Here is a 27,104-nt window from a genome sequence, read left to right as displayed (position 1 = left end):
GGCTCTGTGTGACGATAGACATGTCACAACATTTCCCCATGCCTCAGTTTCCCCCTTTGTAAAATGTGGATAATGATACTTTAACCCCCTTTGAAAGTGATTTGAGACCAATGGATGAAAACAGTATGTGGCACTTGTTTATTATTAGCCTGTTTTTGAAGTGTCATGTCATGCTGGATTTTGGTAGGTGCTGTTTTCATGAACAAGGGAAGCCTTAGTCTAAACCTTTCCTTCTGAACTGGAGTATTGAAGTACTCTAGTGCAGTGTTTCTCAACCTTTTTGATACCAGGGACTGACTTGCTGCATTTCTAAATTGTCAGGGAGATCTCAGAGACCAGACTGGTCGTGGAAACACTGCTCAAGTACAGATAGAAGTTTTGGGCCACTTTTTGAAATGGTTCCCTACAGAAATCTGAATGGGTTCCTTTCTGATTTAGCGTTCTTGCTTATTTGCAGAGTATGTATGAGCCCGGTAAACGTCACTGGCTAAAAGTGAAAAAGGACTATCTGAATGAAGGTGCCATGGCTGACACGGCAGACCTGGTGGTTCTGGGAGCTTTCTATGGACAAGGCAGTAAAGGTATGTCTCCTTGAACTAATGTGAGTCGATAACTTGCCTATGCTTCAGGTGGGAGAAAAATCTCTGGCTCGTTGGTTTCTAGGCAACTGTGCTCTTACCTGGCTGTACCAGCTTGTGTGTGTGTGTGCGCGCACTGTAACCCATAATACAGCTAGCAGCCGAGCTCCATTGTGGTCTAGAGTGTGCACAGCTGCATGAGTTGGCAGCTGGTGCACTGTGGCCCAATGTACAGATGCTCATTGTTAAGCTTTGTGGGTGGAGGTTTGCCTGGCTGGAATCCCGGTCACAAGCCTAAAGTCCCAAGAATCAGAGACCGGGAATCTTGATGGCTCTTTGTGTGCCGTGAAGTGGTGGGCTCCCCCTGGCACTGCGATGCTGAACCCCCCTGCTCCCTGTTCCAGGTGGGATGATGTCCATTTTCCTCATGGGCTGCTATGACCCCAAGAGCCAGAAATGGTGCACGGTGACAAAGTGTGCTGGCGGGCACGATGATGCCACCCTGGCTCGCCTGCAGACGGAGCTGGACATGGTGAAGATCAGCAAGGTGAGGGGGGCTCTGGCATGTGCCTGGGAGGGCACAGCTTATATTTGGATCCAAGCTCAGTGTGTGAGGCTACTGGCCGTTCAGTTCCCATTCAGGCTACTAGACATTCCGATGAGAAGCAGCAAATGGCAGTTTGTGTGGTTTGCTGTGCTTATCCTCACTAGCCACTAGATGGGAGCGTTGCTTCACAAACGCTGAGGCCACAACATTCAAATGCAAGTGCCTTTGACACCTAAATCTAGGGTGGGCAAACTTTTTGGGCCGAGGGCAACATCTGGGTGGGGAAATTGTATGCAGGGCCGGGGCAGGGAGTTGGGGTGTGGGAGGGAGTGCAGTGTGCAGGAAGGGACTCAGAGCAATGGATTGGGGCGCAGGAGGGGTGCGGACTGCGGGAGGGAGCTCAGGGCAGGGGGTTGGGGTGCAGGAGGAGTGCGGGGTGTATGAGGGGGCTCAGGGCAGGGGGTTAGGGTGCAGGAGGGATGCAAGGTGCAAGCAGGGGGCTTAGGGCAGGGAGTTGGGGGGTGGGGTACAGGAGGGGTTCAGGCTCTGGGGTGGCAGCAGCGCGCATCGGGGCCAGGACAGGCTCCCTGCATGCCTGCCCTATCCCTGACCCTGCGCTGCTCCCGGAAGCGCTGCGGTCCTTGGCGCGGCGGAGGGCTCTGCGTGCACTGCCCTTGCTGCGCCTCCAGGTACCTCCCCCAAAGCTCCCATTGGCGGCGGTTCCACGTTCCTGGCCAATGGGAGCTGCAGGGGGCGGTGCCTGGAGGCAAGGGCAAAGCATGGAGCCCTCTACCCCCCCCCCCCCCACCACCACCACCACCCGGGGGCTGCAGAGACGTGATGACGGCAGCGCCATGGGCCAGATCCAAAGCCCTGAGGGGCCGTAGTTTGCCCACCCCTGCCTAAATCCAATATCTCAGGCCACTTTAAGTGTCATCTAGGGGCAGAATTTTAAATACCAAGTTGGCAAATATTGGGCTTGGAGCATTTCCCTGGCATTTTAGAAGGTTGAGAATTAATTTTGCCTGGCACATCTGTGTAAACTAAAGTCTGTTTATAACGAGTTAAACCATTTGGGGAAACACTTAATTTTCACATGGGATGAACATATAGATGGAAACCAAGTCTCCCAAATCAGCAGAGGGTTGCTGCAGATCTAAGGGATACACTGCCTCCCAATACCTGCGATCCTGGGGCCTGAGGGAGTATCTTGGCCTCTTAATGGTAGAGATCCCTTGTGCGGAGATGCAGTGAGCTGTTGCTAATCTACCAGGTGTTAGTGTTAATCATGATGATGTCGTATTCAGGCCTGTATATTTGCCTGAGATAGAATTTTGGGTCTTGTGTACCCATTTGATTTTTGATATTTTTATATTCTTACTAATATGTGTGAACAAAGACACTGTTACATCTGCCCACAAGCAGATTGGGGGGGGGAGGGATAAGAGCGAGAGCTAAAGTGTTGCTGGGCAGAATGGGAGTGTAATATACGAACGCACACTTGAAGGACAGTCCTGCCTCAAACTCCTCTCCTGAGATAAGGTCAAGCAACTAGGCGGGAGGAGCAAGGAGGGTTGGGGGAAAGGTATAAGAAACACTAAAAGGCCAAAGAAATGCCTGTCTCTGACCGAAGCACAACCTCACTCCTTACCCATCTCATGGGGTACAAAAGAGGTGGTGCTGAAGCCTCAAGACCCTCCAAAATGGAACACGACTATAAATGGGAAGGGGTGGGACCAAGGGCGTGCACTACAGGTATAATGCCCCCTAAGGAAGGGGAAAAGGGGGACCCTGGGAGGAAAAGGCTCTGCTGGTGTGCAGAGCTATGCATATGCTTGCCTGCTTAACCCCAATAAACATCACGTTGCCTGCACCCCGACTTCTGGTCTTCTGCTTTCTGTCTGCGGGCCAAGATAAGGGCTAATTTCCCCTTCAACACGTATTTGCTGTCGGAGCAGGTTCGTGTTTTATCAGGCATATTGTTGTAATAATCACCCTTCCTATGCTTAATCCGTTCCTCTTGGCCTTCTAGGATCCCAGTAAAATTCCAAGCTGGCTGAAAATTAACAAGATCTATTATCCAGACTTCATTGTTCCAGACCCAAAGGCAAGTGCTTCCACGGACAGATCACGCTTTCCAGGGTTGGCGTGAGGCAATGCACTAATCTCTTTTTCTATGTACAGAGTAGTTTCTGCGGTGGGGCTCTGAGAGGAAGCAAAAGTTCTCAATGTCGCATTTGCAGCCTTTCTTGGGAAAAATATTCTGGTGCATCAAACCTCATCTAAGATTTAAATTTTTTTAAAATTGAGGTTTCCAGCCCAAGCTGCTAAGAGAGGAATTGACAGAAACCTTTAGAGCAGTGGTTTTCAAACTGCGGGTCGCAACCCAGTACATATGCATCCGAAGAAGTGGGCTGTAGTCCACGAAAGCTTATGCTCTAATAAATTTGTTAGTCTCTAAGGTGCCACAAGTACTCCTGTTCTTCTTTTAACCCAGTACTGGGTCGCGGAATGTCACGCACTGGGTCGGGGCAGCTCTAGTCAGCACTGCCAACCGGGCCGTTAAAAGTCCCATCGGCAGGACTAGCTAAGGCAGGCTAGTCCCTACCTGTTCTCACACCACACTGTGCCCCGGAAGCGGCCAGCAGCAGGTCCAGCTCCTAGGCAGGGGGGCCATAGGACTCTGCGCGCTACCCCCGCCCTGGGCACCGGCTCTGCACTCGCATTGGCCGGGGGGCGGTGCCTGCAGGCAAGAGCCCCGCGGGGCCGCTTGCGCGCCTCTGCGCCGGACCTGCAGCTGGCCACTTCCAAGACGCAGCAGTCTGCAGTGCGGAATGGGAGCCACCTGAGGTAAGGCCACGTCCCACTACCTTGCCCCAGTCCTGAGACGCCCCCCAAACCCAGAGCCCTCTCCTGCACCCCAAACCCCTGATCCCCCCAGAGCCCTGACCCCGTCCTACACCCCAAACCCCTACTCCAGCCCAGAGCCCCCTCCCATACCCTGAACCCCTCATTCCCAGCCCCATCCCGCAGCCCACACCCCCAACCCTCTGCCCCAGCCCTGAGCCCCTCCCACACCCCAAGCCCCTCATCCCCAGCTCCGTTGGGTCGCAGGCATCAACAATTTTCTTCAACTAGGTCACCAGAAAAAAAGCTTGAAAACCACTGCTTTAGAGGACTCATTTACTTCTGGAAAAATCCTGTTTCTCAGAAACACCTGATCCCAGCAAACTCACTTTTCCCAACAAATCCATCCTGGCGAGGGACCTCACGTGAAATGTCAGGCAGAAAGGAACTTTACTAAGTTAAAGGGCTCGTGAAAATTGAATTGCAACCTTAAATATCTACTGTCACTCCATAATTTTGCAGACGGCTTCAGTGCCATGCATCTCTGTTATATTTATTATCTCAAAGTTGACACACATGTGCACACAATCTGTGATACTTCTGGTCATATAATTGAAAACACAACAGAGTTACTATTTATGGCTGCCTGTAGGTGTTTGGTAGAAGATCTAATGGCAACACTCAAAGGATTAATTTGTGTGTATTTAGCTCAGTTTGGCCTGATCTGTTGCAGTGAAAGAGATGGTGGGGGGGGTGTGAAAGAGATGGGCGGGGGGGCTCAGACATGCATTCAGTTCGTAGAAGAGAGAGGATTACAAAGGAAAATAATGTTGGGCTTTCTTGCTGATGGATCTCCAATATTCTCGGTCTAGAAAGCCCCAGTGTGGGAGATCACAGGTGCTGAGTTCTCTAAAGCAGAAGCCCACACTGCAGATGGGATCTCCATCCGCTTCCCTCGCTGCACCCGGATCCGAGATGACAAAGACTGGAAGACGGCCACCAACCTCCCTCAGCTCAAGGTGAGACTTGTAATATATTCACAGGTGTAGCACAGTAAGGACATAAATCCAAAGGGAAACCCCTTCATAAAGTTACAGGCAAATTCTGATTGCATCGTGTGTACAAAGACATTTGCTGGAATTGGTGTTTGTGGTGATAGGCTGCATTTTTGCTCTGCTTCTGAGATCAGTTTGGTTATTTAGATTGTAAACTGTTCAGGGCAGGGATTATGTGCTTCTGTTTGTACAGCACCTAGCACCGTGGGGCCCCGTTCTTGGTTGGTTCTTAGGCACTAGCCTAATAAATGTGATTAATAATGATACTGGACAGCAATAGGCTTTCCTGAGGCTTTCGGATACGAGTTACTAGAGCATTTGTGCACCGTTGGGAAATATTTGGCAACACATTGCATTAGCTCTTGTAACAGCCAGGATGATGGAGGAAGACTTTTTTTCTGGAAAGGGGTAACCTCCACCTCCTGAGTTCTGCCAGTCTTACCACATTCTACCAATGTCCAATAAAGGATGGGGAGACATCTGGGAATTGACTGTAAGGGAGGGGTGATCATAGTGTGACAGCAAGGTCAGAATGGCAATCTGCCAAGAGCCTGAAGCACACTCGCTGGGCACAACATGACCGCGTCCTTTTACCTGTCCCATCCTTGACTGATTGAAATGGGTTCTTGGTTGCCTTCACCAGTCAGCTGTTCTCGGCCTCACCATTGTCGTTTGGTGTTTAATCATGACCCTTTATGTTCTCCTAGTGTCTTGCCTGGAGCAGCTGCTAGGAATTCAGGAGAGGGTGGAGGATGTGGAGAGCGTGAGGAAAGGGCTTCAGAGGGCAGGTGCTGGAGAGAGGATCCCTAGGGCGTGCCTGGTTTATCGCTTGCGTCTCTGGGCATTTCACATGCGATGTCAGGGAACTTCACTGTGGCTAACAGGCAGTATCTGTTTCCTTGCGGGACAGGATCTGTACCAGCTCTCCAAGGAGAAGTCCGATTTCAATATCGTTGTCGCAGAGGAGGAGGGGTCCACAGCCAGCAGCAGTGGCGAGAATGAGGGAAATTCTAGGTCTTCCACACCCCACAAAATTGCTAAGACACCCCCAAGCAAGTCACCTGCAAAAGCCAAGAAGCAAGAAGGTAAGAGCATGCCCTCCACAGAGTGTAAGGGCCTCTGGGGATTGGGGTTTGATGGCTGGGCTTTCGTTTGCCTTCAGCTAACACTGGTGTATGTGTTGCAGCACCATGTACCTAACGTTAGTGTCAGTCGCACAGTGCAAAGGTGGGAGTGCCTGTGGTTTTGGTGTTGCAATTCACAACGTCAAGTGAATTGTGGTTCTGAGGCTCCCTGGGACTGAGAGGTGGAAGCCAGGCTGATGTGGTGCTACCGCCCAGTATTGAGACAAACTGGTAAATAATAAAAACACTCTGATACAGTGGTTAGAGCAGGGAACTTATTCTCCTCTCTCCATCTGTGCATCCAAACCTGCTTTAAAACACCCCCGTCTCTGCAAAGTGCACTAATCCAGGCCATTCCTGTTGACAGGCAGCAAAGCAGTTGGTCGATCCCCCCAGAAGAAGGCGGAGGACAAGCGAGGAGAGAAACGGAAAGCAGCCGAGCTGGATGACAACAGAAAGAAGGTACGGACGGCTGGGTGGGGATGGCTTCAGACCAGTGGGGGAGCTGCAGGGCAGTTAAGAGACGGGGAAAATTAAGGCGCATGAGTGTTCCAGAACAAAGCTGAAGCAGAGGCCATGTGCTGTGCAGGGGGCAGCTAGGCTGCTACGGTGTCTGCCATACTGGAGTCTATGGGCCTGATGTAACCTTCCCCTGAACCTTGGGTAGCAGTAGTATTCTCTGGTGACCAGCAGCAAGCAATAGCCAGCCATGCCCTGGGGAGAAGGACTAAGGGTTGGCCTGGAGCATGCCACTGCTAAGTGGGGGCGCCATCATCGGTTCACTTCCAGCTTTTCCACCTTGCATCCAGCCAAGGAGCTGGGGAGACCCAGACCCCCACCCTGGATTAGGCGCCGGAGCTGCCTCCTGTGAAGTTGATCCAGCGATTGGGAGGGAAAGGAGGCGCTTCGTCTAACTCAGAATTGCGGGATCTGCTCGCTCTCCGCGCAGTACAGTGGGCCCCGGGGAGCAGCAGAGTGGAGTCCGTTGCTTTGGGACATATTCCCGGCATGGCTGCAGCCAGCTCTCTGGAAAACAAGGGTTGCCAGGCTGCAGTACGTGAGGCCTGGCATGTGGAGGTGGTGCTTTAAGCCTTCCTGCTTCAATCTGCTCTTGGCCACTGCACCCAGTGGAGGAAGATCTGCCAGAACCGTATCCAATCTCTGGGCCAAGCCAATAGGCCATTCAGGCTAGGAGGAGGTACATTCAGTCTTTTGGAGAAGCCAGTAAGAGAGAGGGGGGTGGGGGGGAAAGGAGCCATGAGGAAGGGTGAATGGGAACGTGCTGTGAGTTACTCGGGGGGGCTGGGGCCTCGTACTCCCAAGCACATGCAGAGCCAAGTCTCGGCTAGGAAGGAGACTCGGTGCAAGCAGACCTGCCGCTCAGAGGGGCTGTTGTTTATTGTTGCAGAGCAGACGTGGAGAGAGAACCAGCAGGCGAGCTGTGCATCCAGGAAGGTGCTAGCAGATCAGCATGTAGAAGAGCTAGAGCCTTTTGCAGCCACTCTCGTAGAGCAGCCCGTTAGCTAGTCATTAAAGACTGAAATAAACGGACTGGATTTTTCTGTTGCGAAAGAGCCCGCTGATAGTGTTGCACTGCAGCTGGGTTTGCAGGAAATGACTGAGGCGTCTGGTAGATGCAGTGAGCAGGCACGTTGGCTCATTCAGGAGCCTGGCTCTCTTCCAGATGTTCGTTACACAGTGTGCATTCTCAGTCCGCTTCTGCCCTCCATCCTGGGCAAAGCAGGGATGACCCAGTAGTTGCCCACTGGATTGGTTGTAAGCCAGTCTGAGAACCAGAGTTCAGTGAAATGTAAAAGCAGAAACGGTAGCAGCAAGCCCCTCCGACTGAGCCGGTCTCCTCCCCTCCTTTCACACGGAGTACAGAGTGGCTGAGATAATGGGGCTTGTCATGCCAGAGCAGCTCGGGGTCCATCGTCCTGACTCCAGCAGCGGGCTGGACTAGATGTTGTGACAGAAGGCACAGCTGTTACTGCACCCGGAAGCGGTCGGGGTGCAGAGGGGAGGAAGTGTCTGTCCTGATCCCAGCTGGGGATCACGTTATGTCCTACAGTATGAAGCCTCTGGGCCATTCCAGTGTCTGCATTAACTAGTGTACCTGTGCAGCTTACGTAAGTGACTCATCATTGGGCGGATAAAGTCACGTGGCTACGTGGCCCAGGCACCCGGAAGGCTTGTAGAGTTTGGGGGTTTTAAATCAATCGACTGATCTTCAGCCCCACCCATTAGTTGGGTGACTGCCAGGTGGGTCTGCAGGAGAGTGATCGCGTCATGGATCAGTTTGGGGAGGCGTTCCATGCGGAGAGCATGGTGCGGAAGAAAGCATAGCCACCCTAGAGATGCCTGGACAGGCTGGCAGAGCTGATCAGGAACGCGCAGGTGAAGACAAGGAGCTGTCCCATGACACAGTAGATGAGGAACAGGGGCTGGAAAAATTGGGCTTTGCTGTGCCAATCGGCAGTAAACCCTTCAACAAGCAAGTGCACTGGCTCCTGTAGCAGGCTGTGCTGGCCCTGCTGAGCTCTTTGAGGAAGGTTTGAGCTTGGTGGCCTTTGCCTGGAGAGAAATGACAAAGGCCCTGCGTGGCTCTGTACGAGCTGGTGGGGGGATCAGGTACAGGGAAAAGAGTCCCTGGGTTTGGGTCGGCTGCACAACTCCTGATGTGAATAGCAAGTGCTAACTCTCAGGCTACCGTGCTGCACTAGATAAACTGAAATACACCGACTGCCAAAGGCACTGGGCATCTCGGCAGCAGGCTGGAGGTCGCTTGTCGCTTGTTTTGGTCACTGGGCCCCGAGAGCAGCCAGCTAGAGGTAACACTTGGGGCTAATGCAGTGGCCCTTTAGCTCTTGCTAAGGCACTTAGCTATGGACTCTCAGTTCAGTTGCAGGATCCAACTTTCACAGGAGTGTGACTGGGTGTGAGAGATCCCAGTGCAGATGGATTAACTAAACCCAGAGTGAGGGATTTACAAAGGTAAAACAGTCGCTGAACTGGGATTAGAACAAGAGCCTCTTGGTTTGCAGCCCCCTCTTCTGAGCTCACATGACTCTGTACTTGAGGGGCTCGTGCTTGGAACCTGCTGAATACTTTCAAAGAACTGAGATTGGGGCGCTGGAGGGCGTTTGTTCAGTTTGACAGTGTCAGCTTGTGGTGTCCTGCTGGGTTCTTAGCAGGCATTGCTGCAGAGAAGGGATAAGGGGTTGGCCTATAAACCTCTACCTACAGCACCACCTGCAGATCCACCACTTCGTGTCTCAGGAGAGTTGTCACTTGTCTTGTCGTGCTGCAGCTTTCACACTGCACAGCAGCAGCATAGAAGGTAAGGCCCTGTGCTTCCTACTCATCTGGGTTTGGGGGGCATCTTGCTGCCTCAGCGTGCTCCCTGTTCACCACCTGCTGGGTGAGCCCCTCTGAATTGGAGGTCCCATTTGAAACAACACTGAACATTTTCAGCATTGAGAAAAGAAAGTCTTTGTTCCCAAAGCTTTTATTAGATAAGCTGCATCCTTATTTGTGTTGCAGTAGCACCCAAAGACCACCGAGAGCTGTACGTAGTGAGAGTCCATGCCTGAAGAGCGCTTATTCTAGTAAAGCACCCAGGCCACTCTAGTCTCTTTCCCACTCTTATTTTGCCTCACCATCTTTTTCTATTTCCCCACAATTCGCAGACGCTGCTGGACATATTTACAGGGGTGAAGCTGTACCTACCGCCCTCCGTGGAGCACTTCAGCAAAATCCGCCGGTACTTTGTGGCATATGATGGAGACCTTGTGCAAGAGTTCGACACTGCCTCAGCAACACACGTAATAGGGGATGTTGATGAGAACCCTGGAGCCAAACGCGTTTCTCCTGACTGGATCTGGGAGTGTATCCGGAAACGGAGGCTGGTGGCCCCCTGTTAAAAACTCAAGGCAGCTGCCTGGCCCAACACTGCTGTGCTCTAGGAAGAAACTCCTTAAGGGAACAGCAGCGACTAGGCAGGTGGAAGAGAGGCTGAGATCTGTCAAATGCCTGGAGTTCCTCACAGCTGGGCTCTAAGGACCCATAGCAACCACTTTGATTTTTATCAGTGCCAGCTGGAATGAATTCAGAGATCTCACTAAAGATGGCACCATTGGAATCCGTTCTCTTTCTGTCCATCATTTGAACCCATCCGTTCGATCTAGGTGCTGATTTCATCGATTTTGTTTTAAAGTTTGGGTATTTTTATAAATAAAAACTACACAATGGCTTCTCCTTTCCGGTAAGGACAGATATTCTTCTCAGGCTGTTCTGTATCTGAACAGAAGACAAACCCTGGCAGTGTGTATAACTTCCTATAGACGTATTACCAGTATGAACTGGCTGCACACTACTATAATTCAAACAAAAGAAGGCTAGTCTAAACTCTTTGCCATTTATACTGCTTGGTATTTTCTCCTCGGGTTTATTTTAAGACTGTTGCTGGCTAACCTGTTTTAACAATCAAAGCTATAGGTCAGCATCCAGAAACAGTTAGACAGTGTTTCATTTTAAAACTGGGCCAAATAAACTTCCGTTAAGGGTTTGTGTCACCAAGATATTCTTTTGTCACAACCAGGCTGCTGGAGTCAAAGGTTAGTGAAGAGCTAATTCTGCGCATTGTCTCCTGGAATTCATCGATTATAAAGCCAGAAGGGACCACTATGACCATATAACAGAGCATAGGATTTCCCTGAATTAATGTGTTTTAGAAAAAAATATTTAGTCTTAAAGGGGCCAGCAGTGGAGAATCCACCACAGCCTTGGGTAAGTTGTTTCAATGGTTAATTACCCTCACAGTAAACATTTGTGCCTCATTTCCAGTCTGAATGTGTCTAACCTCAATTTCCAGGGACTGGAATCTTGCTATACTTTTGTTTGCTAGATTGAAGAGCCCCATCTCAAGTCTTTTGTTTCTCATGTAGGTACTGAGAGATTGTGATCAAATCATCCCTTAAAGAGAAGATTCTGCCCCACAGACTCCAGGATCCCCATCAATAGCCAGAATATTTTCCAATCTTTTCCCATTCTCATGGCTCTTCTCTGAACCCCCTCCAGTTTTTCAACCTCCTTGAATTGTGGACACCAGACTATTCCGGTAGTAGTCAGTCACATCAGTGCCAGGTAGAGGTAATCTGATCTCTTGGCTGCTGTTCAAATGTCAAGGAGTTATTTGCAGGTTTTTCCATCTAAATATACTGCAGACTATTCCATGACACTATTCTTTATGAATAGACAACTCATGTATGGCCCGGGGGTGGGACTCAGATAGAAAACAGGGTTGCAGAAAAATAAATGGATATTTAATGGGGGGTTGATAACTTTGAAAGTAAAAAATCATGGATTTTGGCGTCCAAGTGCTTTATTAGAAAGTTGCTGCAATACGGCTGTGATAGTTCTAGAGTGTTACAAGCAAGGTTGGCTCAGACCAGCCCAACGTGTAGCTGCTGGGTCAGGTTAAAGTGGTAGCATGATGCTCATGTGCCCAGTGCCATTGTGTGTGAAGTAGCCAATGCATAGTCTCCCCTGCCCCACCTTGGATAACATGAAGCCTCTATGCTTTCCCCTCAACCTCTAGCACCTGTAATGCAGAGCAGTGAAGGCACCATGTGGTTTCTCCATCTTGTATAGCAGGGTCATGAGGTCTTTAGCCCAGGGAAGGCCATTCAGCACCCAAGGTTTGGACTGGACTGGTTCACATTCATGGCACCACTTACAATTTTCCTTATAGTGCCTTATTTATTTGTTTCACTGAAGATTTTCCTAAGCCTATTATAAAGAAAATGGTGGAAGCATACAGATGTGGTGGGATGCTTGCCCCACCCTGCTCATTTTGTAATAACTTGCTTTTCAAGGCATTGCCTCTAACTTAAGGACTTTTCCATTCTAGCATAAACTGGAGAGCTCCGGCTTGCTGGTGTCTAGGAATGTTACTCTAATCCACACGTGGATTTGTTATTTACCTCAAGTGAGGCAGTGTTCAGAGTTTTGCCTGAAGTATAGTTCCATTGTATGTGGACTAACCACCCTGCCTCTCAGAAGGTTAGCTTAGAGATGGTCTAATGTAGTGGTTCTCAAACTTTTGTACTGGGGCCCCCCTTTCACACAGCAAGCCTTTGAGTGCAACCCCCCATCAATTAAAAACACTTATATACTTAACACTGTTATAAATGCTGGAGGCAAAGTGGGGTGCAGGGGTGGCACCTGACTGCTCATAACCCCCCATATAATAACCTTGTGACCCTCAGGGGTCCTGACCCCTAATTTAAGAAGCCCTGGTCTAATGGATCTGATTGTCAGGTGTGATGAGCATATGCCACTCAGCTCTAAGATACATAAAGCAATTGGATAAACTTAGGCCAAGACACGTTAACCTTGCTCAGGAATTCTAAGGAAACACACCAGTTTCTTCCTGGTCCAACAGGCTTCTTGGAATCTATGTAGTAAGCCACTCAAAATGACGTCAGACAGTTGTTGGTGAGGCCTATTGCTGTATATTTTGATTTGAATTTCCTTACTCGCTTGAGGATGTAGTTGGACTTTGCATGTTGGTTATAAATTGCTTTGCAGCTGAGGTAGTGGCTCTTGTCAATATTTACACACACCTGCATCAAATGTGTAATAGGAAAATGGCAAAAGGCCAATCACCCCCAAGTCCTATTGACTTCAGTGGCAGGTGGTGGTGACTGCTTTGCTATAAAGGTTAAGAATTCTACTCTGAGAGTTGAGCTTTCTTTATCTTTTCTTCCTTGGACTTTTGAGGAATAGCTTCAGGTTGGGTATAGGGAACAGGCACTTGGTGATGAATTTACATTATATTCACGTTCTTATACTACACAGCATAGTGGTATTTTGTTTCATGCTTATCCTTATCTTTTAAACTTCAAAAGTGTCAGTAAATCAAACATCTCTGCCCCTCCCTATGCTGCTCCCAAAAAGAAAGAAACAAAGTTGAACTAATTGGATAAATCAAATTTTCACTTTATTATAAAATTATAAAGCAGAACTCTGTACCAAAACTAGTTGTTTAACTATCAACTAGGATTTAGAGAATTTAATAGAAGCCATTTCAAGTAGAACATTAACTTTCAAAACATTTGAACACAAGGTGTACAATGTACATAAAGCACTTGGATATTTTCATACAGTTTAGTTCAGATCAGTATATTCCTTTGGCTTATGAACCAGTTTCCTGGGGCTCTTTTAAAGTTTCACTTTAAAATAAATTCTGTCACCCGCACAGCAAAAAATCAATTTTTGCAATGGGAAAAGGAAGGCAAACTGCGGGGAGTGGGGGGAGGGGAGGCTGTGTACATCTTGTTCTTAAAATTATCCTTGCAGAGACTGATCTGGAGTGGGGTCTTTCTGCTGTAAAATAGAGGCAGAAGAACCTTGAATTTGCTCACTGAATAGGAAAAGTATTTCCCCCCCTTAAGTCCCCTCTCCTACAGTTATTGCTGAACAGGGATTACGGAATATGTATTATTTTTCACAGTGAATATGCTAGATTGGGGTTGGTAAATTTAGCCCATAGGTAAAGACTGACGTAAACAACCTCTTCCCCTTCATGACTGAACAGCTCAATAGCAATTACTTACATGGGAAAAGTATTTAACTGAATACAATTTAGCTGCTGGCACAGAGTGTGTCAGTACCCCTCTGTTTAAGAGGGTCTATGCGAGGCCTTGAGCCAGAGATTATAAAACATGTCAGAATGGCCAGAAGTAGCCGCTCTCAACATGAAATGAAGAGAAACACAGAAAGAAGGGGCAAGGCCAGGCTCCTGTCCTTCCTCTACGGGAATCACCCCCAATAAAAGTAAAGGCCCTCTCTACTGTCCAGGTGCTGCAGATCACCATGCAGAGGTAAAGCTTCCTTTAAATATCTATACATGAATGATACTTTATCAGCTCCTAGGAATGGTTTACTCTCTTCCAAAGGAAAGGCCCCCTCACCCGCCCCATGCATTTCTTGCAGCAGAGGCATTACTATGGTCATACAGCACTGTTAAATAGTTGCAAAGATTATACATTTGCAGTTACTTAAGATTACCAGCTGTTCCCACGAGTGTGCATAGATACAGCAATAGAGGCTGCTTCTTTACATACATCTCTAATGCGGCAGAGCTTAGGAATGTCCACTCGTATTAGAGCAGACAAATAGAGCTGCTCCGCCTGGCCCAATACCATACCATGTATGCACACACACTCATTCATTCTGAATACCCAGGCACGTCCTATAATAATGAAAGAAGAACTCATGTAAGGCCTACAGCTATCTGTGAAAAACAATCTGAAGCAAATGTTAAGCCTTAAATGGCTCCAGTAGCCTTTTGGGATAAGATAAGACACGAGTGTAACCATAATTTAGCTGAAAAAAGTCTTAGTTAAGGCATAATAGGATGATTTTGAAATTGATTATTTTTCTGGCAGTTCAGAATGGAGTATTTCCAGGATACCTTGTCAGATCACTTTTTTTTAAACACTCCATAGAGGAAAAAAACAATGCAATAGCTCCACTGAGACTTTCTAAACCACAGATGTCATGAACGGCTTGTGATTGATGTCCCCTGTCTACCTTGTAGAATTCTTTGTAAGGGTGAATCTATAGCCTCATCCCCATAAAAGGAAAATGGAGAAGTTATCTTGTGCTCTTCAGCAAACAGTCTTTGCATATTTGGCAACACAGCAGGACTGTGGAACGGTGAATTGGTAAACTGGCGGAAAAAGGAAGGCTGGGGACTGATCATCACAATCTTCCTCAAATCATAAGACAAATCAGCAGACAGCAAGAAATGAGACTGAAAATACACCACCCAGCTGTAGAGATTCACAGTGGAAAAAGTCATCCTACACTTTCCTCCAAATTTCAGTCTCTCTCTCTTTTTGACAGCTTCATCTCTAGGCCTTAGGAGGTCATTATAAGAATACACTACTCAGGGCTTCACAATTGAAATGTCTCACCACTCCTTTTTAGGAGCGTAGGCAGCGCTAGACCAAAAATCACCCTACTACGGCCATAGTGTTTTTCCCACTGGCGTTCAAGCAAAGCAATGCATTGTAAGGGACTAGTGCCTCAGGGTCCCAACATGTTAGTCACCGGAGGAGGTTGACACTACAGCCAGTTCAGTTCTACAGGGATTGCTTGCGTACCCGGCAGGCGACACACCATCCTGTGGTGTTATAACAAAGAATAACCCAAGGAACGGCAAATTGTAGGAGGGAGGGAGATAAACACTGCCTATGCTGGGTAAGCGTCAAGCGGAGGCTCTATGTCCTAAGCCACTTCACTGCCTCTTATCTTTCAAAGGGAAAGAATGTATCTTTAACAGTATGAAGTCCTGCTTCCTTTTCATATTAATGTGTAGCAATAGTGAATGTTTCACCATGACCTTACAGGGCTAGGCTTAGAAATTAATTCTGAATATGAAAAAGCTAAAGGCAACAGAGAGGAGAAAAGTTCAGCCTGGCCTGCAAGCATAAGGAACTAGAGATAAAAATAAAGTTACACGTTTCCAAAAAAAAAAAAAAAAAAAAAGCGTAGGGAGAGGGAACCAGCCCAATAAGATTTTGTTCCCTGAAAATAAAAGCATCAGTGGAGGTGTGGCCTGGAACAGAGCAAATTAAAGAGGGAACCAGAAGGGGAGAATTCAGTAGCAGCAAAACAAAAGAAAAGGTCGTGGCAAAACCGCAGTCCACCTTATTTATTATTGTGGAGGAAATACGCCTCAGAATCTGGTGTTAGTTTTGGAAAGCCGAGTGATGATTTGCCCCCCATCAGCAGTTGATCAAGCTAGCCCAGAATGCAAGCTGTTAATTATTTCTGTGTCTGCTGCTGACAGCGGGCTCCCGGAGTCTAGGCACTGCAGGGTAAAGCACTGTGGTGTGAAGGGCACAGCCATCAATGGCTCCAATCAGAACAATTCCCCAAGCTTTCTCCTTTCCTCATCTCGCCTATGAACTTCGGGTTTCTTGTGAGGTCCTACGTGCCAGTCTCTGACCTACCTGTAGAGATTCTGACCATCTCTAACAGCAAATGAGGCTTTAAGGCAACACTGGTCTTCCTCCTGCTCACTCAGGACTTAAATACATGGACAGCTCTGATCACATACTGCCTGCATATGGGACACTCACTCATACGCTTTCCACACTTGGTGCAGGTGACCATGTGGCCACATTCTAACAGGACACAGTCGATTGGTGAGTCCATGCAGATTTTGCAGAGATTCTCTTCAGTGCTAGGGAGCCCAGCACTGCCTGAGGAAACTGAAGACAAAAAGGGGTTTACGTATTAGATTTAAGGAAATGACATCATGGCGTTAGGACAGGATGTTCGGTGTTATCCAATACATATATATTAATAGTGGCTTCAGTGTCAAATTATATAGAATTATGTGAGACTAAAGTTGAGACGCTCCATCTTTTCACAACTGGAGACTTGTAAACAGTCCTGCTCCTGCGTTGATACCAATGTGGGACTATTTACCTGATCATCTGGGAAGGAGGAGCTGAAAATTTGTGCCTAGAACAAACTCTCCCCTATCTGAGCGCACAACAGCAAACTAGTCCTGAGACTCTTTGTGGTGAGATCGTTGAGCAAACGAATTACTTACCATTTTGATCATCCGTGTCAGAAACTGCAATATAAAAAGAGAGGAGAAAAGCTGCATCACACCTCTACCTTGATGTAACGCGACTCGATATAACGCGACTTTGGATAGAACATGGTAAAGCAGCGCTCTGGGGGGAGGAGGGGGGCGGGGCTGCGCACTCTGGGGGATCAAAGCAAGTTCAATATAACGCGGTTTCACCTATAATATGGTAAGATTTTTTGGCTCCCGAGGACAGCGTTCTATCGAGGTAGAGGTGTATGTCGGAGGACTATGGGTAGGCTAGTAGATTGTCTACTTAAAGTACAGTTCATTTAAGACCTTACAAAGCAAAATGACTATCTTAAATTATTTCTGTATTTTCTAAAAAGACATCACTTGAACTCCAATTTTGTGATTTTACACAATTTCTCTAAACGTTTTTCTCACTATATTCTGGTACGAAAGATCCCCCACAGGAGGCAAACTGAGTGACTATATGCAAAGTGCTTGTCTAAAGCACAAAGTAAACAAGATGCAGGGGAAAAAAGTCTTCTGGTCCGTTAGTTATAATCTTACTGTAATGATAGTAGGTGGCAAAATTCAGAGAGGTTTGACTTAAGTTGATATTCCCCTGTAAGTGATGATCAAAAATAAATACAGCTCTAAAACTGAAAATTAAATTGTTCTTAAAATGATTCTCAACAATTGGCATAATGGGTTTCCATGTTTATCACCCCTCAGATTCCATAACAAATAGAAAAAACATGTATTTACTTGTAAACTGAGGCTAACTACTAGCCCTGAAACTCAACCTGAGTTCTGAGAGTTAAAATGCAAGTCACCACCAGGAACAAATGATCTACATAGCTATCAAAACCCTCAGTGACACCTGTATAACTCAGCTATCTTCCAATTGTCCCTCAGTAATAACCCGTTCAGACTGCTGGCCACAGGTATGCATGGATGCATCTTGTTGGAACGTAACAGTTCTGGTGATGATGCACAAGAATTAGGTGGTAGTTCAACCTTCCACAGCTATGTTGGCTCTGGCAGGGGCTAACAAGCAGGAAGAACACATTTTGTCACTAGAGTCAACCACTCTCGCTACACAACGAAGCAGTCGCTTTCCTGAGTTGAACCACACTAACAAAGCTCTTATGTGGGTAAACACATGCAGAGGTAAACCATCGGCTTGGCAGGCATATTTAGATTATCGGTAAATATGGGTAAACGGGTTTCACGGTACAAACAAACTGATGAAAAAATATTTCCATCAATAAGCAAAATGTACACCGAAGCAAAGTAAGATAGTGCTGCTTTAGAACTTAAGAGTTTGATTTAAGGATATTTACTTTGTATCTTTTGACATGTGAGGTCGACAATTTGTGTTACCTCACACCACCTTGTCTCTCTAAGCCTAACCATAGTTTACCGCATTGACTCTGACATGCTCTTGCCTTGTTTATTTAGTCCTTGATGTCTCCCGTCTGTTCCAACTCTCACTTGCAAAGGGTAGAGGCAGAAACTTTTGGAGGAGCCATTCGAGAAGAGTGAAGGAAGGAAGGAAGGAAGGAAGAAGAGAAAGGAGACCATAGCCCCTTCTCCCTTTGACTTGTTGCTTGCTACCGTTGATGCCAAAGCGGAGAGTTGAGAAAGAGTTAGCCTGGCAAACGGATAGAGTTTCTCCGCCTTACCCAGATGCTGAAGGTCTTTCTCTTTATAAAGACGGGTCACCCTCTCCATCAGCTCCCACTTCTCACAGCAGCCTTTATAGTTGACAAAGTTGCGAGCCAGGATTTCCTTCAGCTGTCGCACCGAGAGCGCATCAATGTCTCCAACACTCGTGAGGTCAGAAAGAGAGGCCCTCCGCCCCTGTACCAGGTTATCCTCCGAGTCAACAGACTGAAATGGAACAAAGACAGACGAACATTTGACCTCACAATGTGATGACAGAATTCAAAGCAGCTTTTCTTAGGAACCCATCCATAGAGGTGAATGATCTTCATCCCTCCATACTGCAATATGAATCCTTCCAGTTACGAGGAACACAAGGGCCTTCTAGGAGGGAGATAAAAGCACCTCCTCCTATTATAAAGTTACATTATAATGTCCTCCATTATGGAGGACACTTGTGTTAAAGTGACACGAGGTTCTCTGCCATTCTCCATGTACACAAAAGTGTCTTCTGGTGGCTGTATTCCAAACTGTTATTCTGCTACTCTATGCAGTGTCCTCGGTAGGGGCAATTCTGCACTAGCTGGGTGATGGACGAAATAATCCTTATAAGAACCCTTCCCATTTCTATTGTCCGATTTTAGGGGACACACACAAACCTGTGTCTCCTCCTCTGTTGGTGCTTCTGCTGCATTCTCAATTTCTGTCATATCGTCTGGGCTTGGAGGCACATGCCCATTTGCCTAGAAGAGGAAATAAATCTTTCACCAGCAGTGAATCTCCCTGCATATCCAGAGGGGAAATGAATGGGCTTGAGCACAGAGCATGCTCAATTTGAAACTTTAGTGTTGTTACATTTGGCCCTTTCAGGTCCCACCTTACTATATATTGAGCCCTGTTAGAATACTTGATGATGTACAATATACCCCCACATGTTGTTCTCACGGGGCTTATGAGTCTGGACTGGGAGGAGACAGATGGTATAGAGACTCAAAATGGCGTTGCACAAAGTCACCTGATTATCATGATGTGAAGTCTTGACACTGCTCTACAATCCTTCATTGTGAGGTGGCATCCATGTGTGATGTCATGACAGCACAATCACTAGAATAGGTCAAGAATTTGTGCTGTGTTGCTCATTGAGAGACCACTTGATGGCACTCTTCAAGACTGCTCAGATCAGTTACTCAATGACCATAAGGGCACAGTGCTCTCTGCACGTTGTTGCTGGGTTTGGGGTATGGTGTTGGAGATGTTAAGTGAGGGATTAGTTGCCTCTCTCCTCCAGCTCCCACACCTCAAGGTGTTCTGGATTTTATGGCTTCCCTAGAGCTGAGCGCTGTGTGGACAGGTAGGGCTGAAAAGCTGCAATGGGGACAGGACAATGGCATCTGTGGAGGGAGGGCAGGAGTTCTGAACATTGGACTGGGTGAAAGGAACGGAGCTTTAATCCCAGTTCATATTGATTCCCCATCTGTGGCTTTGGGCATGATATTTATCCTCTCCACCTCAGTTTGCCTTTTAGTAAAAATGGGGAGAATGTTCCCCTACTACTTAGGGGAGCTGTGATTAGTTAATATCTGTAAAGCTCTAGGAAAATGAAAAGCATTTTAAGAGTTGATATTACTGAGAATTCCTACAAGGTAACCGGATGAAAACAGGAGTCAAGCCAGGAGCTGAAATTTACTGGCGAAGACTTGGAACTCATAGGTGAACACATGTTCTACCTCCACGCGTGAAAGATGTCCTCAAGAATAACTGCATTTTTAAAGATACCATGCCTCATGATATCTCATGAGAAACTAAGAGGTGCACTTTCTGAGCTGGCCCAGGGAGAATTAAGCCCACCAGGAAGGCCCAGAGTAGATGTTAAACATTAAGAATTTGTCTAAATAAACACTTAGTTCACAGGAAGCTGGGGTGTAAATCCACCTCGCACTAGTGCACTAAGTGTCTGCATGGACCCTACTGTTTCAAAGTTCCATAGTGCACACTTTGAAACAGGAGTAGATTAAAGCACAGTAGGGAACTTCTAGTGTGCAGCAGGCTAATTTGAGGTAGATTTACACCCCAGCTTGCTGTGAACTTAGTGTTTGTATAGACAAACCCTAAGGAAACATTCCACAGCAGTCAGTCGAAAGCCTAACAACAAAGCAAGGCAATATAAATAATCAGATGACTGATTTCCTCTGAAAGAATTCAGCTGGACAGTTTCTGGCAGTCTCTGGGCCAGGGCTAATAACTTTTGGCCTCAGTCAAAGCATTTCTGCAGACCCAAATCAGTAGATGATCAGACTCCAAGAGCCCCCTCAGCCATCCTTCTCCCCCACTGTTTCAACTCCAATATCACTTTGAAATTTTAGATGCCTTCTGGCACAAGAAATAAGGAAATACAGAATGAGGGTATAACATTTTAACAGCTGCTTGTAGTTATCAGTAGGATATCAACATCCTGGCTAGAAAATGAAGTAAAATATGCTTTAGCATCAGTATAGATATTAAAGAGCCATATGACTTATTAGTCACGGGGTATCCAGTGCTGATGTAAGGGTGGAACACAAAGCAATGATCAGGCTGCCTTAAAACAGTGACTGAAGTATCCAATATATCAAACCAGATCCAAAAATAAGGTTCAACGTCCAAAAAAAAAAATTAAATTCCATTAATGCAGGAAGGACAAATGCCACAACTGACAAACAGCAACAATGAAACCCACAAGTTGGAATGAATTTCCTTTAGTTTCTGAAGTGTTCTACAGCAAAATGTCTGAGGCCCTTTCTCAAACACTGCAGTCAGTGGGTGTTTGCTTAAGCAAGAACCTCCGGATTTGACCCCCTGAATTTAGCTTTGTTATGAACATGGGGACAGCCGTGCAGAATATGCAGCTGAAGCTCTGTCATTTGTGGTAAATAGAAGCCCTGCATGCTCATGGCACTGATCTTTAATAAAGGAAGATATGTGCTGAATTTTGATGGGGGAAAAAAAAAACAAGGAGCATCTCAATAATTAATCTGACAATGAGAGGGAATAAGTACACGAAAGGTGCTTCTAACTGGACACTGGTATATACCTGTTGATGTTCCTGAGTTATTGGACTCAAGATGGAGTCTGCAGATATTGGAGAGGCATCATGTGAGGTAGAAGATGCTGTGCTGGTCTGTGGCAGAATAACAAAGCTTTGCTGTCCAGATGTGCCAGGGTTTAATGGCGGGATTCGTATTCTATCCTCCTGGGTGATTACAGGCTGCTGCCCAAGAATCAGAAACACCAGGTCTTCCTTTTCACGGCACAACTCTGTGGAAACCTCGTGTAGTGCCAGATAGTCTCGTAGATCCTTCACTTTCATCTTTATCAACTCCTCCCGCTGAAAGGCTGTGGCTTGGAACCGCTGACAGAGATGGCAGAGAAGGGGACTGCTTTCAGGCTGGCTTGAACAGGAAGTGCAAAAATTCTTTTTACAGTCAAAGCAGATGTGCTGCTCAAACAGAAGAGGGAGAGAAAAAAAAGACACCAAGCCACAAAGGTTTAGAGTGATTATAGAAGAACGGTATTGGGGTTAACACAACATGCAAGCTGGAGAGAATATAAATTGAAGCCCATGTCCTAGATCAGTGGTTTTCAAATTGCAGGTCGTGATCCCATACTGGGTTGCGGGATGTACGGCACTAGGTCCCGGCGGCTCTGGTCAGCACCCCATTAAAAGTCCCGGCGGCGGTGCTGCCCAGCTAAGGCGGGCTAGTCCCTACCTGTTCCGACAGTGCCTTATGCCCCGGAAGCAGCCAGCAGCAGGTCCGGCTCCTAGGTGGTGGGGCCCTGGGGCTCCGCGCGCTGCCCCCGCCCCCAGCACCAGCTCCACACTCCTGGCCAATGGGAGCTGGGGCGGCAGTACCTACAGGCAACAGCTACACGGAGCCGCTTGCGTGCCTCTGCCTAGGAGCCGGATTTGCTGCAGGCCACTTCTGCAGCATGGACCGTGGTGGCAGGACAGGCAGGAAGCCTGCCTTAGCACCCCCACTGCACCGCTGACTGGGAGCCGCCCGAGGTAAGCCCACATCCCAATCCCCTGCCCCAGCCCTGAGCCTCCCCAAACCTAGAGCCCCCTCCTGCACCCCAAACCCCTCATCCCCAGCCCAGACCCCCTCCCACACTCCAAACCCTTCATCCCCAGCTCCGTTGGCATCAACAGTTTTCTTCAACTGGGTCACCAGAAAAAAAAATTGAAAACCACTGTTCTAGATAAATCAAATCTTATTTATGAAAGGTATGTCAAGCACACAATGCGTGCTGTTGACTGAAAGAAAATTAACAAACAGAAGCATTTCTGACATGTGGCTGGATTCACCACACAGGTCTTATAAAAGACATTAGATAAACTGTTACACAAATCACAAAAATGTTTTTAAACAATAATGAATCCCACCAACACTGCAACAGTTTTCAGTGGTTTATATCTGCCCTGCTAAATCACAGATGGGATGCAACAGATCTATCTATCCTATAAGGTAACAGACCTTCCAAAGTAAATTAGATCTGTGTGCTGGTTTAAAAATGTAAACAGGTAGCATGCATACATTATCTGCTGGGGAAGGCCTCTGCCACGAGGAAAACAAAACAAGAACAAGTTTTACAACAATGGCCGGTTTTTCAAAATAATTCAGCTTCTATTTAGGCATCAAAATAAGTAGCCAGGTTTTCAAGGGAGCCCAGCACACTGGCAACAAGGTAAGTGCTTAAGAACCTGGCCTTTAATGTCAGAATGACAGCGGCTGGGCACTCAGCATTTTGGAAAATCTGAGCTCTTCTGAGAGCCCGGCGGTTTCGGGCATCAAAACCAATTTTAATGTTTAAGTTCTATTGGTTCATAGCTAAGTTTTTCTACTACCCTCATCTCCCTGGGCACAGGGGCTTGATCTTCAGAGGTTCTGAACACTCGCAGCTCCTGCGGACAGCTGGAACTCTGTTCAGCATTTCTGAAAGTCAGGTGAGAGCACTTACAATAGATCATCATTAGGACAAAAAGTCCTGTGGCACCTTATAGACTAACAGACGTATTGGAGCATAAGCTTTCGTGGGTGAATGCCCACTTCGTAAGACGCATGTGACGTCTGCATCTGACGAAGTGGGTATTCACCCACGAAAGCTTAGGCTCCAATACGTCTGTTAGATGCCACAGGACCCTCTGTTGCTTTTGTACAGATTCAGACTAATACGGCTACCCCTCTGATACTTGACATCATTAGGACAGTCACTTGAGTCCTTCCTCTCTCCTGCCTTTTTTTTCTTTTAAATGTGTGGATGGATTCAGTGCTAGTAAAAGGTGCCAGGTCCACCGTACTTAGGACACTTCCCCTCTCTACAACATAGGTACAGCATATGCAGTAATGTACAAACTTTCGGTCTCCTCCTAAGTCTGGCAGTTTGCCTCAACCTCTAGAGTGACCACCTCTAGAGCGTGACTCAGCAAGCTGAGTCAGTACTTTGCCCTTCTCTTGAGGCTGCCAGTTACGAAGGAGATTTTTGTGTCGGGATCCATTATCCATTGGCAGCTGGACTGAGACCAAACTTTGGGGGCCTATGCGACAGATCAGCCAAACCTGAACGGGATTTGTATTCTATTACTAATCCCCCTGATTCCCACGTCCATTTAGTCACTGGCTTGTTTCCTTTATAATTCACCATAAATTTGCACTCCCATCCAGACTCTTGAGAGTTATGCAATAAGTAAGGCGAAGATTTTGTCACATCACAGATAGGTCACGGGCAATAAAGAAAAATTAATGGAAGCCGTTACCTGTCTGTGACTATTACTAAAACTATCTGTGACAAAATGGGGATCTGCAGGTTCCCATATAGCCTGCAGTGGGGAAGCTGCACGTGTGGCTAGGCGCTCCAGGGTCCCCCGCCGCAGGTTGGATATCGGAGCTCCAGGGGCCCCCATTACCAACAGCTCCAAGGGCTCACAGCGGCCAGGAGCTGCTGGGTTCCCCCACCAGCCAGGAGCTGCAGGTTGCCCCCACCGCCTGTGGCAGCCGCAAGCTGCCCCTGCCGCCCACAGCTCCAGGGTCCGATAGCGGCTGCGAGCTGCAGGTTGCCCCCGCTGCCCACAGCTCCAGGGGTGCCCGCCGTGGCCGGGGGCTTGAGTCTTCCCCCACTACCTGCGGTGGCCAGGAGCTGCAGGGTTCCTCGCTGCCCATGGGGTTCCCTTACCACTTGTGGCAGCTTGGCGCTCCAGGGGCCCTGCCACTTATCCCACAGCTCCCTGCCCCTCACGGGCAATGCAGGACCCCACAGCTCCCAAGTGCCGCAGGCTGAAATCATGGAGGTCACTGGAAGCCACGGATTCCGAGACTTCCACGCCCTCTGTGACTAAATCGTAGCCTTAGCAACAAGGAATCGGAACTTGGACTTGAAAGCAAGAGACAGAAACTCTTGAACCAAAGACAAAACTCTTTTTTGTTTTATGAATTACTTATGGTGAATGAGAAAATCTTTAACTCCGCTGTGCGTAAAGTTCAAAGAAAGCAGATTTATAAATTCACGCTTCTGAGTCAGCTGTTCTAGAACAGGAATTCAGGGTGTGGTTTTTGAGCTTGATCTGTTCAGATGTTTTCCTCTCCTGGAGAATGACTTGAGAGGTAAGACTAGTATACTCAGTGATATAAGCTCCCTCTCAACCTAGGTCACTGCTCCCCCATTTTACCCTACTGAAGCTGAATCCCTGGCCAGTGACATCTGTGGGACTTCTGCTGGTGTTCTGGGACTTCATAAAAGACCTGTTAATGAGGCTTGATGGAAAAATGCAAAACCTCCTCCCATAAATATTTCTAGATCAGAATCATCTCCACCCCTTTATACCTATCCTGAGTTTATCACATAATCAGTACAGATTGTAATCGCGTCTCAAGACTCCTGTTCACCAAAGCACACAATCTGTCTCAGGAGACTATCGCTCCTATGCAGGACAAAAGTAATTCGAGTCCATTAACTACAAGCTGAGTTACTGGCCGGAAGGTCTGTCTCTGCATACTGCCCAGCGTCACGAGTTCCCCCCCACTTGTTAATATAAAATATTACTGCTGGTCTGATTTGTTGGACACTGGATTCCTGAAGGGATCTAGTCAACGTAATGTTGTTCAGTGCAAAGATGGGGAGTGCTGTCTGTGCACCGTCTAGACTAGTGGAGCAAACAATCCCTATTTTAGCAACCTACAGTGAGTGTGCTCATCACAGGGGCGTCTGGATACATTACACAAATATTAATGGAGAACGTCTATTCTGGCCAATACTTTCCCTCTTCCAGTTAGCCATCAGAGAAGATGAGAGGGGAGATACAATGCTTTAGTTTAGAAGCATCTGGTAGTTATATCTGAAAAGATGTGTTTTTCACCATACTCTAAAACCTGGCAGACTGGCTCTGAAGGAAGGGGGGGGACCTCATTCCACAGCTGAGGGCCCTTCGCCTAGGATGTCCCTGCATTTAACACTCCAGAGGTGTTCAGATACCACAGTGGCATAGTACAGGAGATACATCATCTAATTGATCTCAGCAAGGGATCAGCAGCAATAACACCGTCCCAGTTCAGAGCAACTGAACTTGTATTCCTCAAGCACACCTGCTCTGGGCTCCCAGTTCCTCAGTCATCACCTCTCTTGAGAGAGGAGTATCCACCCTCCCTCCCACCCAGGGTTTTCAGGACTGCACAGTTACCTACCTACACTGAGTTCCCCAGCAAATCAGACTGCCTACAACAGGCCAGTGTGCTTTGCTTTCTCTCTGAAGGCTATGAACAGCTGTAACTGCCAACAGTTACAAGTTATCACACAGCTCTTTCTAAGCAAGCGTGTTTATTTTTAAGATGAAAGCATTAGAGAAAATATATTGAAAACTACAAAATAACCTATACGCATCCTAAAAAGCTTAGCAGAGATCAGCCCTCAACTCCAACAAGGTCTCTGCTAGGAGTCAGTCCTTCACACCCCACAAAGGGTTTATTCCTGTGGTTACAAGTTCATAATAGCCTTAGCTCAGAACCAGAACAACCAGTCTTTCCTTTATACAGCTTGCACCTTTGATCTCGGCCTCATGTAACAGATGATCAGCAGACAAAGGCCCACTCCTCAGGGCGGAGCTTCAAAAGCCTGTGTTTTTGCATAACTGGAAGTGGAGAATTTGCATTCACCTCTCTGTTGATACTTCCCAGGAAATTCATTTCACATGTATTGTCCCAAAAGTCCATTCTTGTCTGACAAATATTGTTTAATATAGTTCCCTGATCATCCAGACCTTACATCACATCTCCCTAGAGAAGTTACGTATAGTCCAGCCCAGAATAATACATAACCTTTGCATTTAAAACAATGGACTCCAAATATACTCAAATGTAATTCTATGTTTTTTCCAAGGATATTGCAGGGAATTGCCGTATCTGTCACAAATGCCTCAGCTAATTTTTTTATATTTTAATCAAAACACTGCCTAGAACTTAATCTTTGACAGCACGCTGTAAATTGTGAAAGGTTCAGTTTGCACTAACCACTGGGGATCCCGAAATTATAGAACTTCTGTTCAATTCACTTGGCTCATCATTTTGTTTGAGATAAAAGTGAGTCAATGCCAACATTCAAGCTTTAACTAGAGCTCTTGTTTTATATCTTACACCTGAGCTT

At 47.2% G+C, this 27,104-nt stretch overlaps 2 protein-coding genes across 5 annotated transcripts in view; one reads left to right on the top strand and one right to left on the bottom strand.

The window, feature by feature from the left end:
• LIG3 (DNA ligase 3) overlaps positions 1 to 10,718 on the top strand; it is a 28,437-nt gene extending 17,719 nt beyond the window's left edge. For both annotated transcript variants that reach the window (XM_054008730.1, XM_054008731.1), the window contains exons 14-20: positions 458 to 581; positions 983 to 1,125; positions 3,158 to 3,232; positions 4,845 to 4,991; positions 5,938 to 6,112; positions 6,519 to 6,613; positions 9,841 to 10,718. In XM_054008730.1, coding sequence (XP_053864705.1) covers positions 458 to 581; positions 983 to 1,125; positions 3,158 to 3,232; positions 4,845 to 4,991; positions 5,938 to 6,112; positions 6,519 to 6,613; positions 9,841 to 10,074 — 993 coding nt within the window. In that variant the 3' untranslated portion in view covers positions 10,075 to 10,718. The remainder of the gene's footprint in view (positions 1 to 457; positions 582 to 982; positions 1,126 to 3,157; positions 3,233 to 4,844; positions 4,992 to 5,937; positions 6,113 to 6,518; positions 6,614 to 9,840) is intronic.
• A 5,142-nt stretch (positions 10,719 to 15,860) lies between these two features.
• The window catches only part of RFFL (ring finger and FYVE like domain containing E3 ubiquitin protein ligase), a 38,219-nt gene continuing 26,975 nt past the window's right edge, over positions 15,861 to 27,104 (bottom strand). For all 3 annotated transcript variants that reach the window (XM_054008732.1, XM_054008733.1, XM_054008734.1), the window contains exons 3-7: positions 21,508 to 21,912; positions 19,097 to 19,180; positions 18,458 to 18,665; positions 16,785 to 16,808; positions 15,861 to 16,437 (exon numbers count right to left, since the gene is read on the bottom strand). In XM_054008732.1, the coding sequence (XP_053864707.1) occupies positions 16,247 to 16,437; positions 16,785 to 16,808; positions 18,458 to 18,665; positions 19,097 to 19,180; positions 21,508 to 21,912 (912 nt within the window). In that variant the 3' untranslated portion in view covers positions 15,861 to 16,246. The remainder of the gene's footprint in view (positions 16,438 to 16,784; positions 16,809 to 18,457; positions 18,666 to 19,096; positions 19,181 to 21,507; positions 21,913 to 27,104) is intronic.

The sequence above is a fragment of the Malaclemys terrapin genome, chromosome 18 (genome assembly GCF_027887155.1).
Source record: "Malaclemys terrapin pileata isolate rMalTer1 chromosome 18, rMalTer1.hap1, whole genome shotgun sequence".
NCBI lineage: Eukaryota > Metazoa > Chordata > Testudines > Emydidae > Malaclemys > Malaclemys terrapin.
Note: the sequence above shows the minus strand (reverse complement) of the source record. Positions and strands in the feature narration are given on the sequence as shown.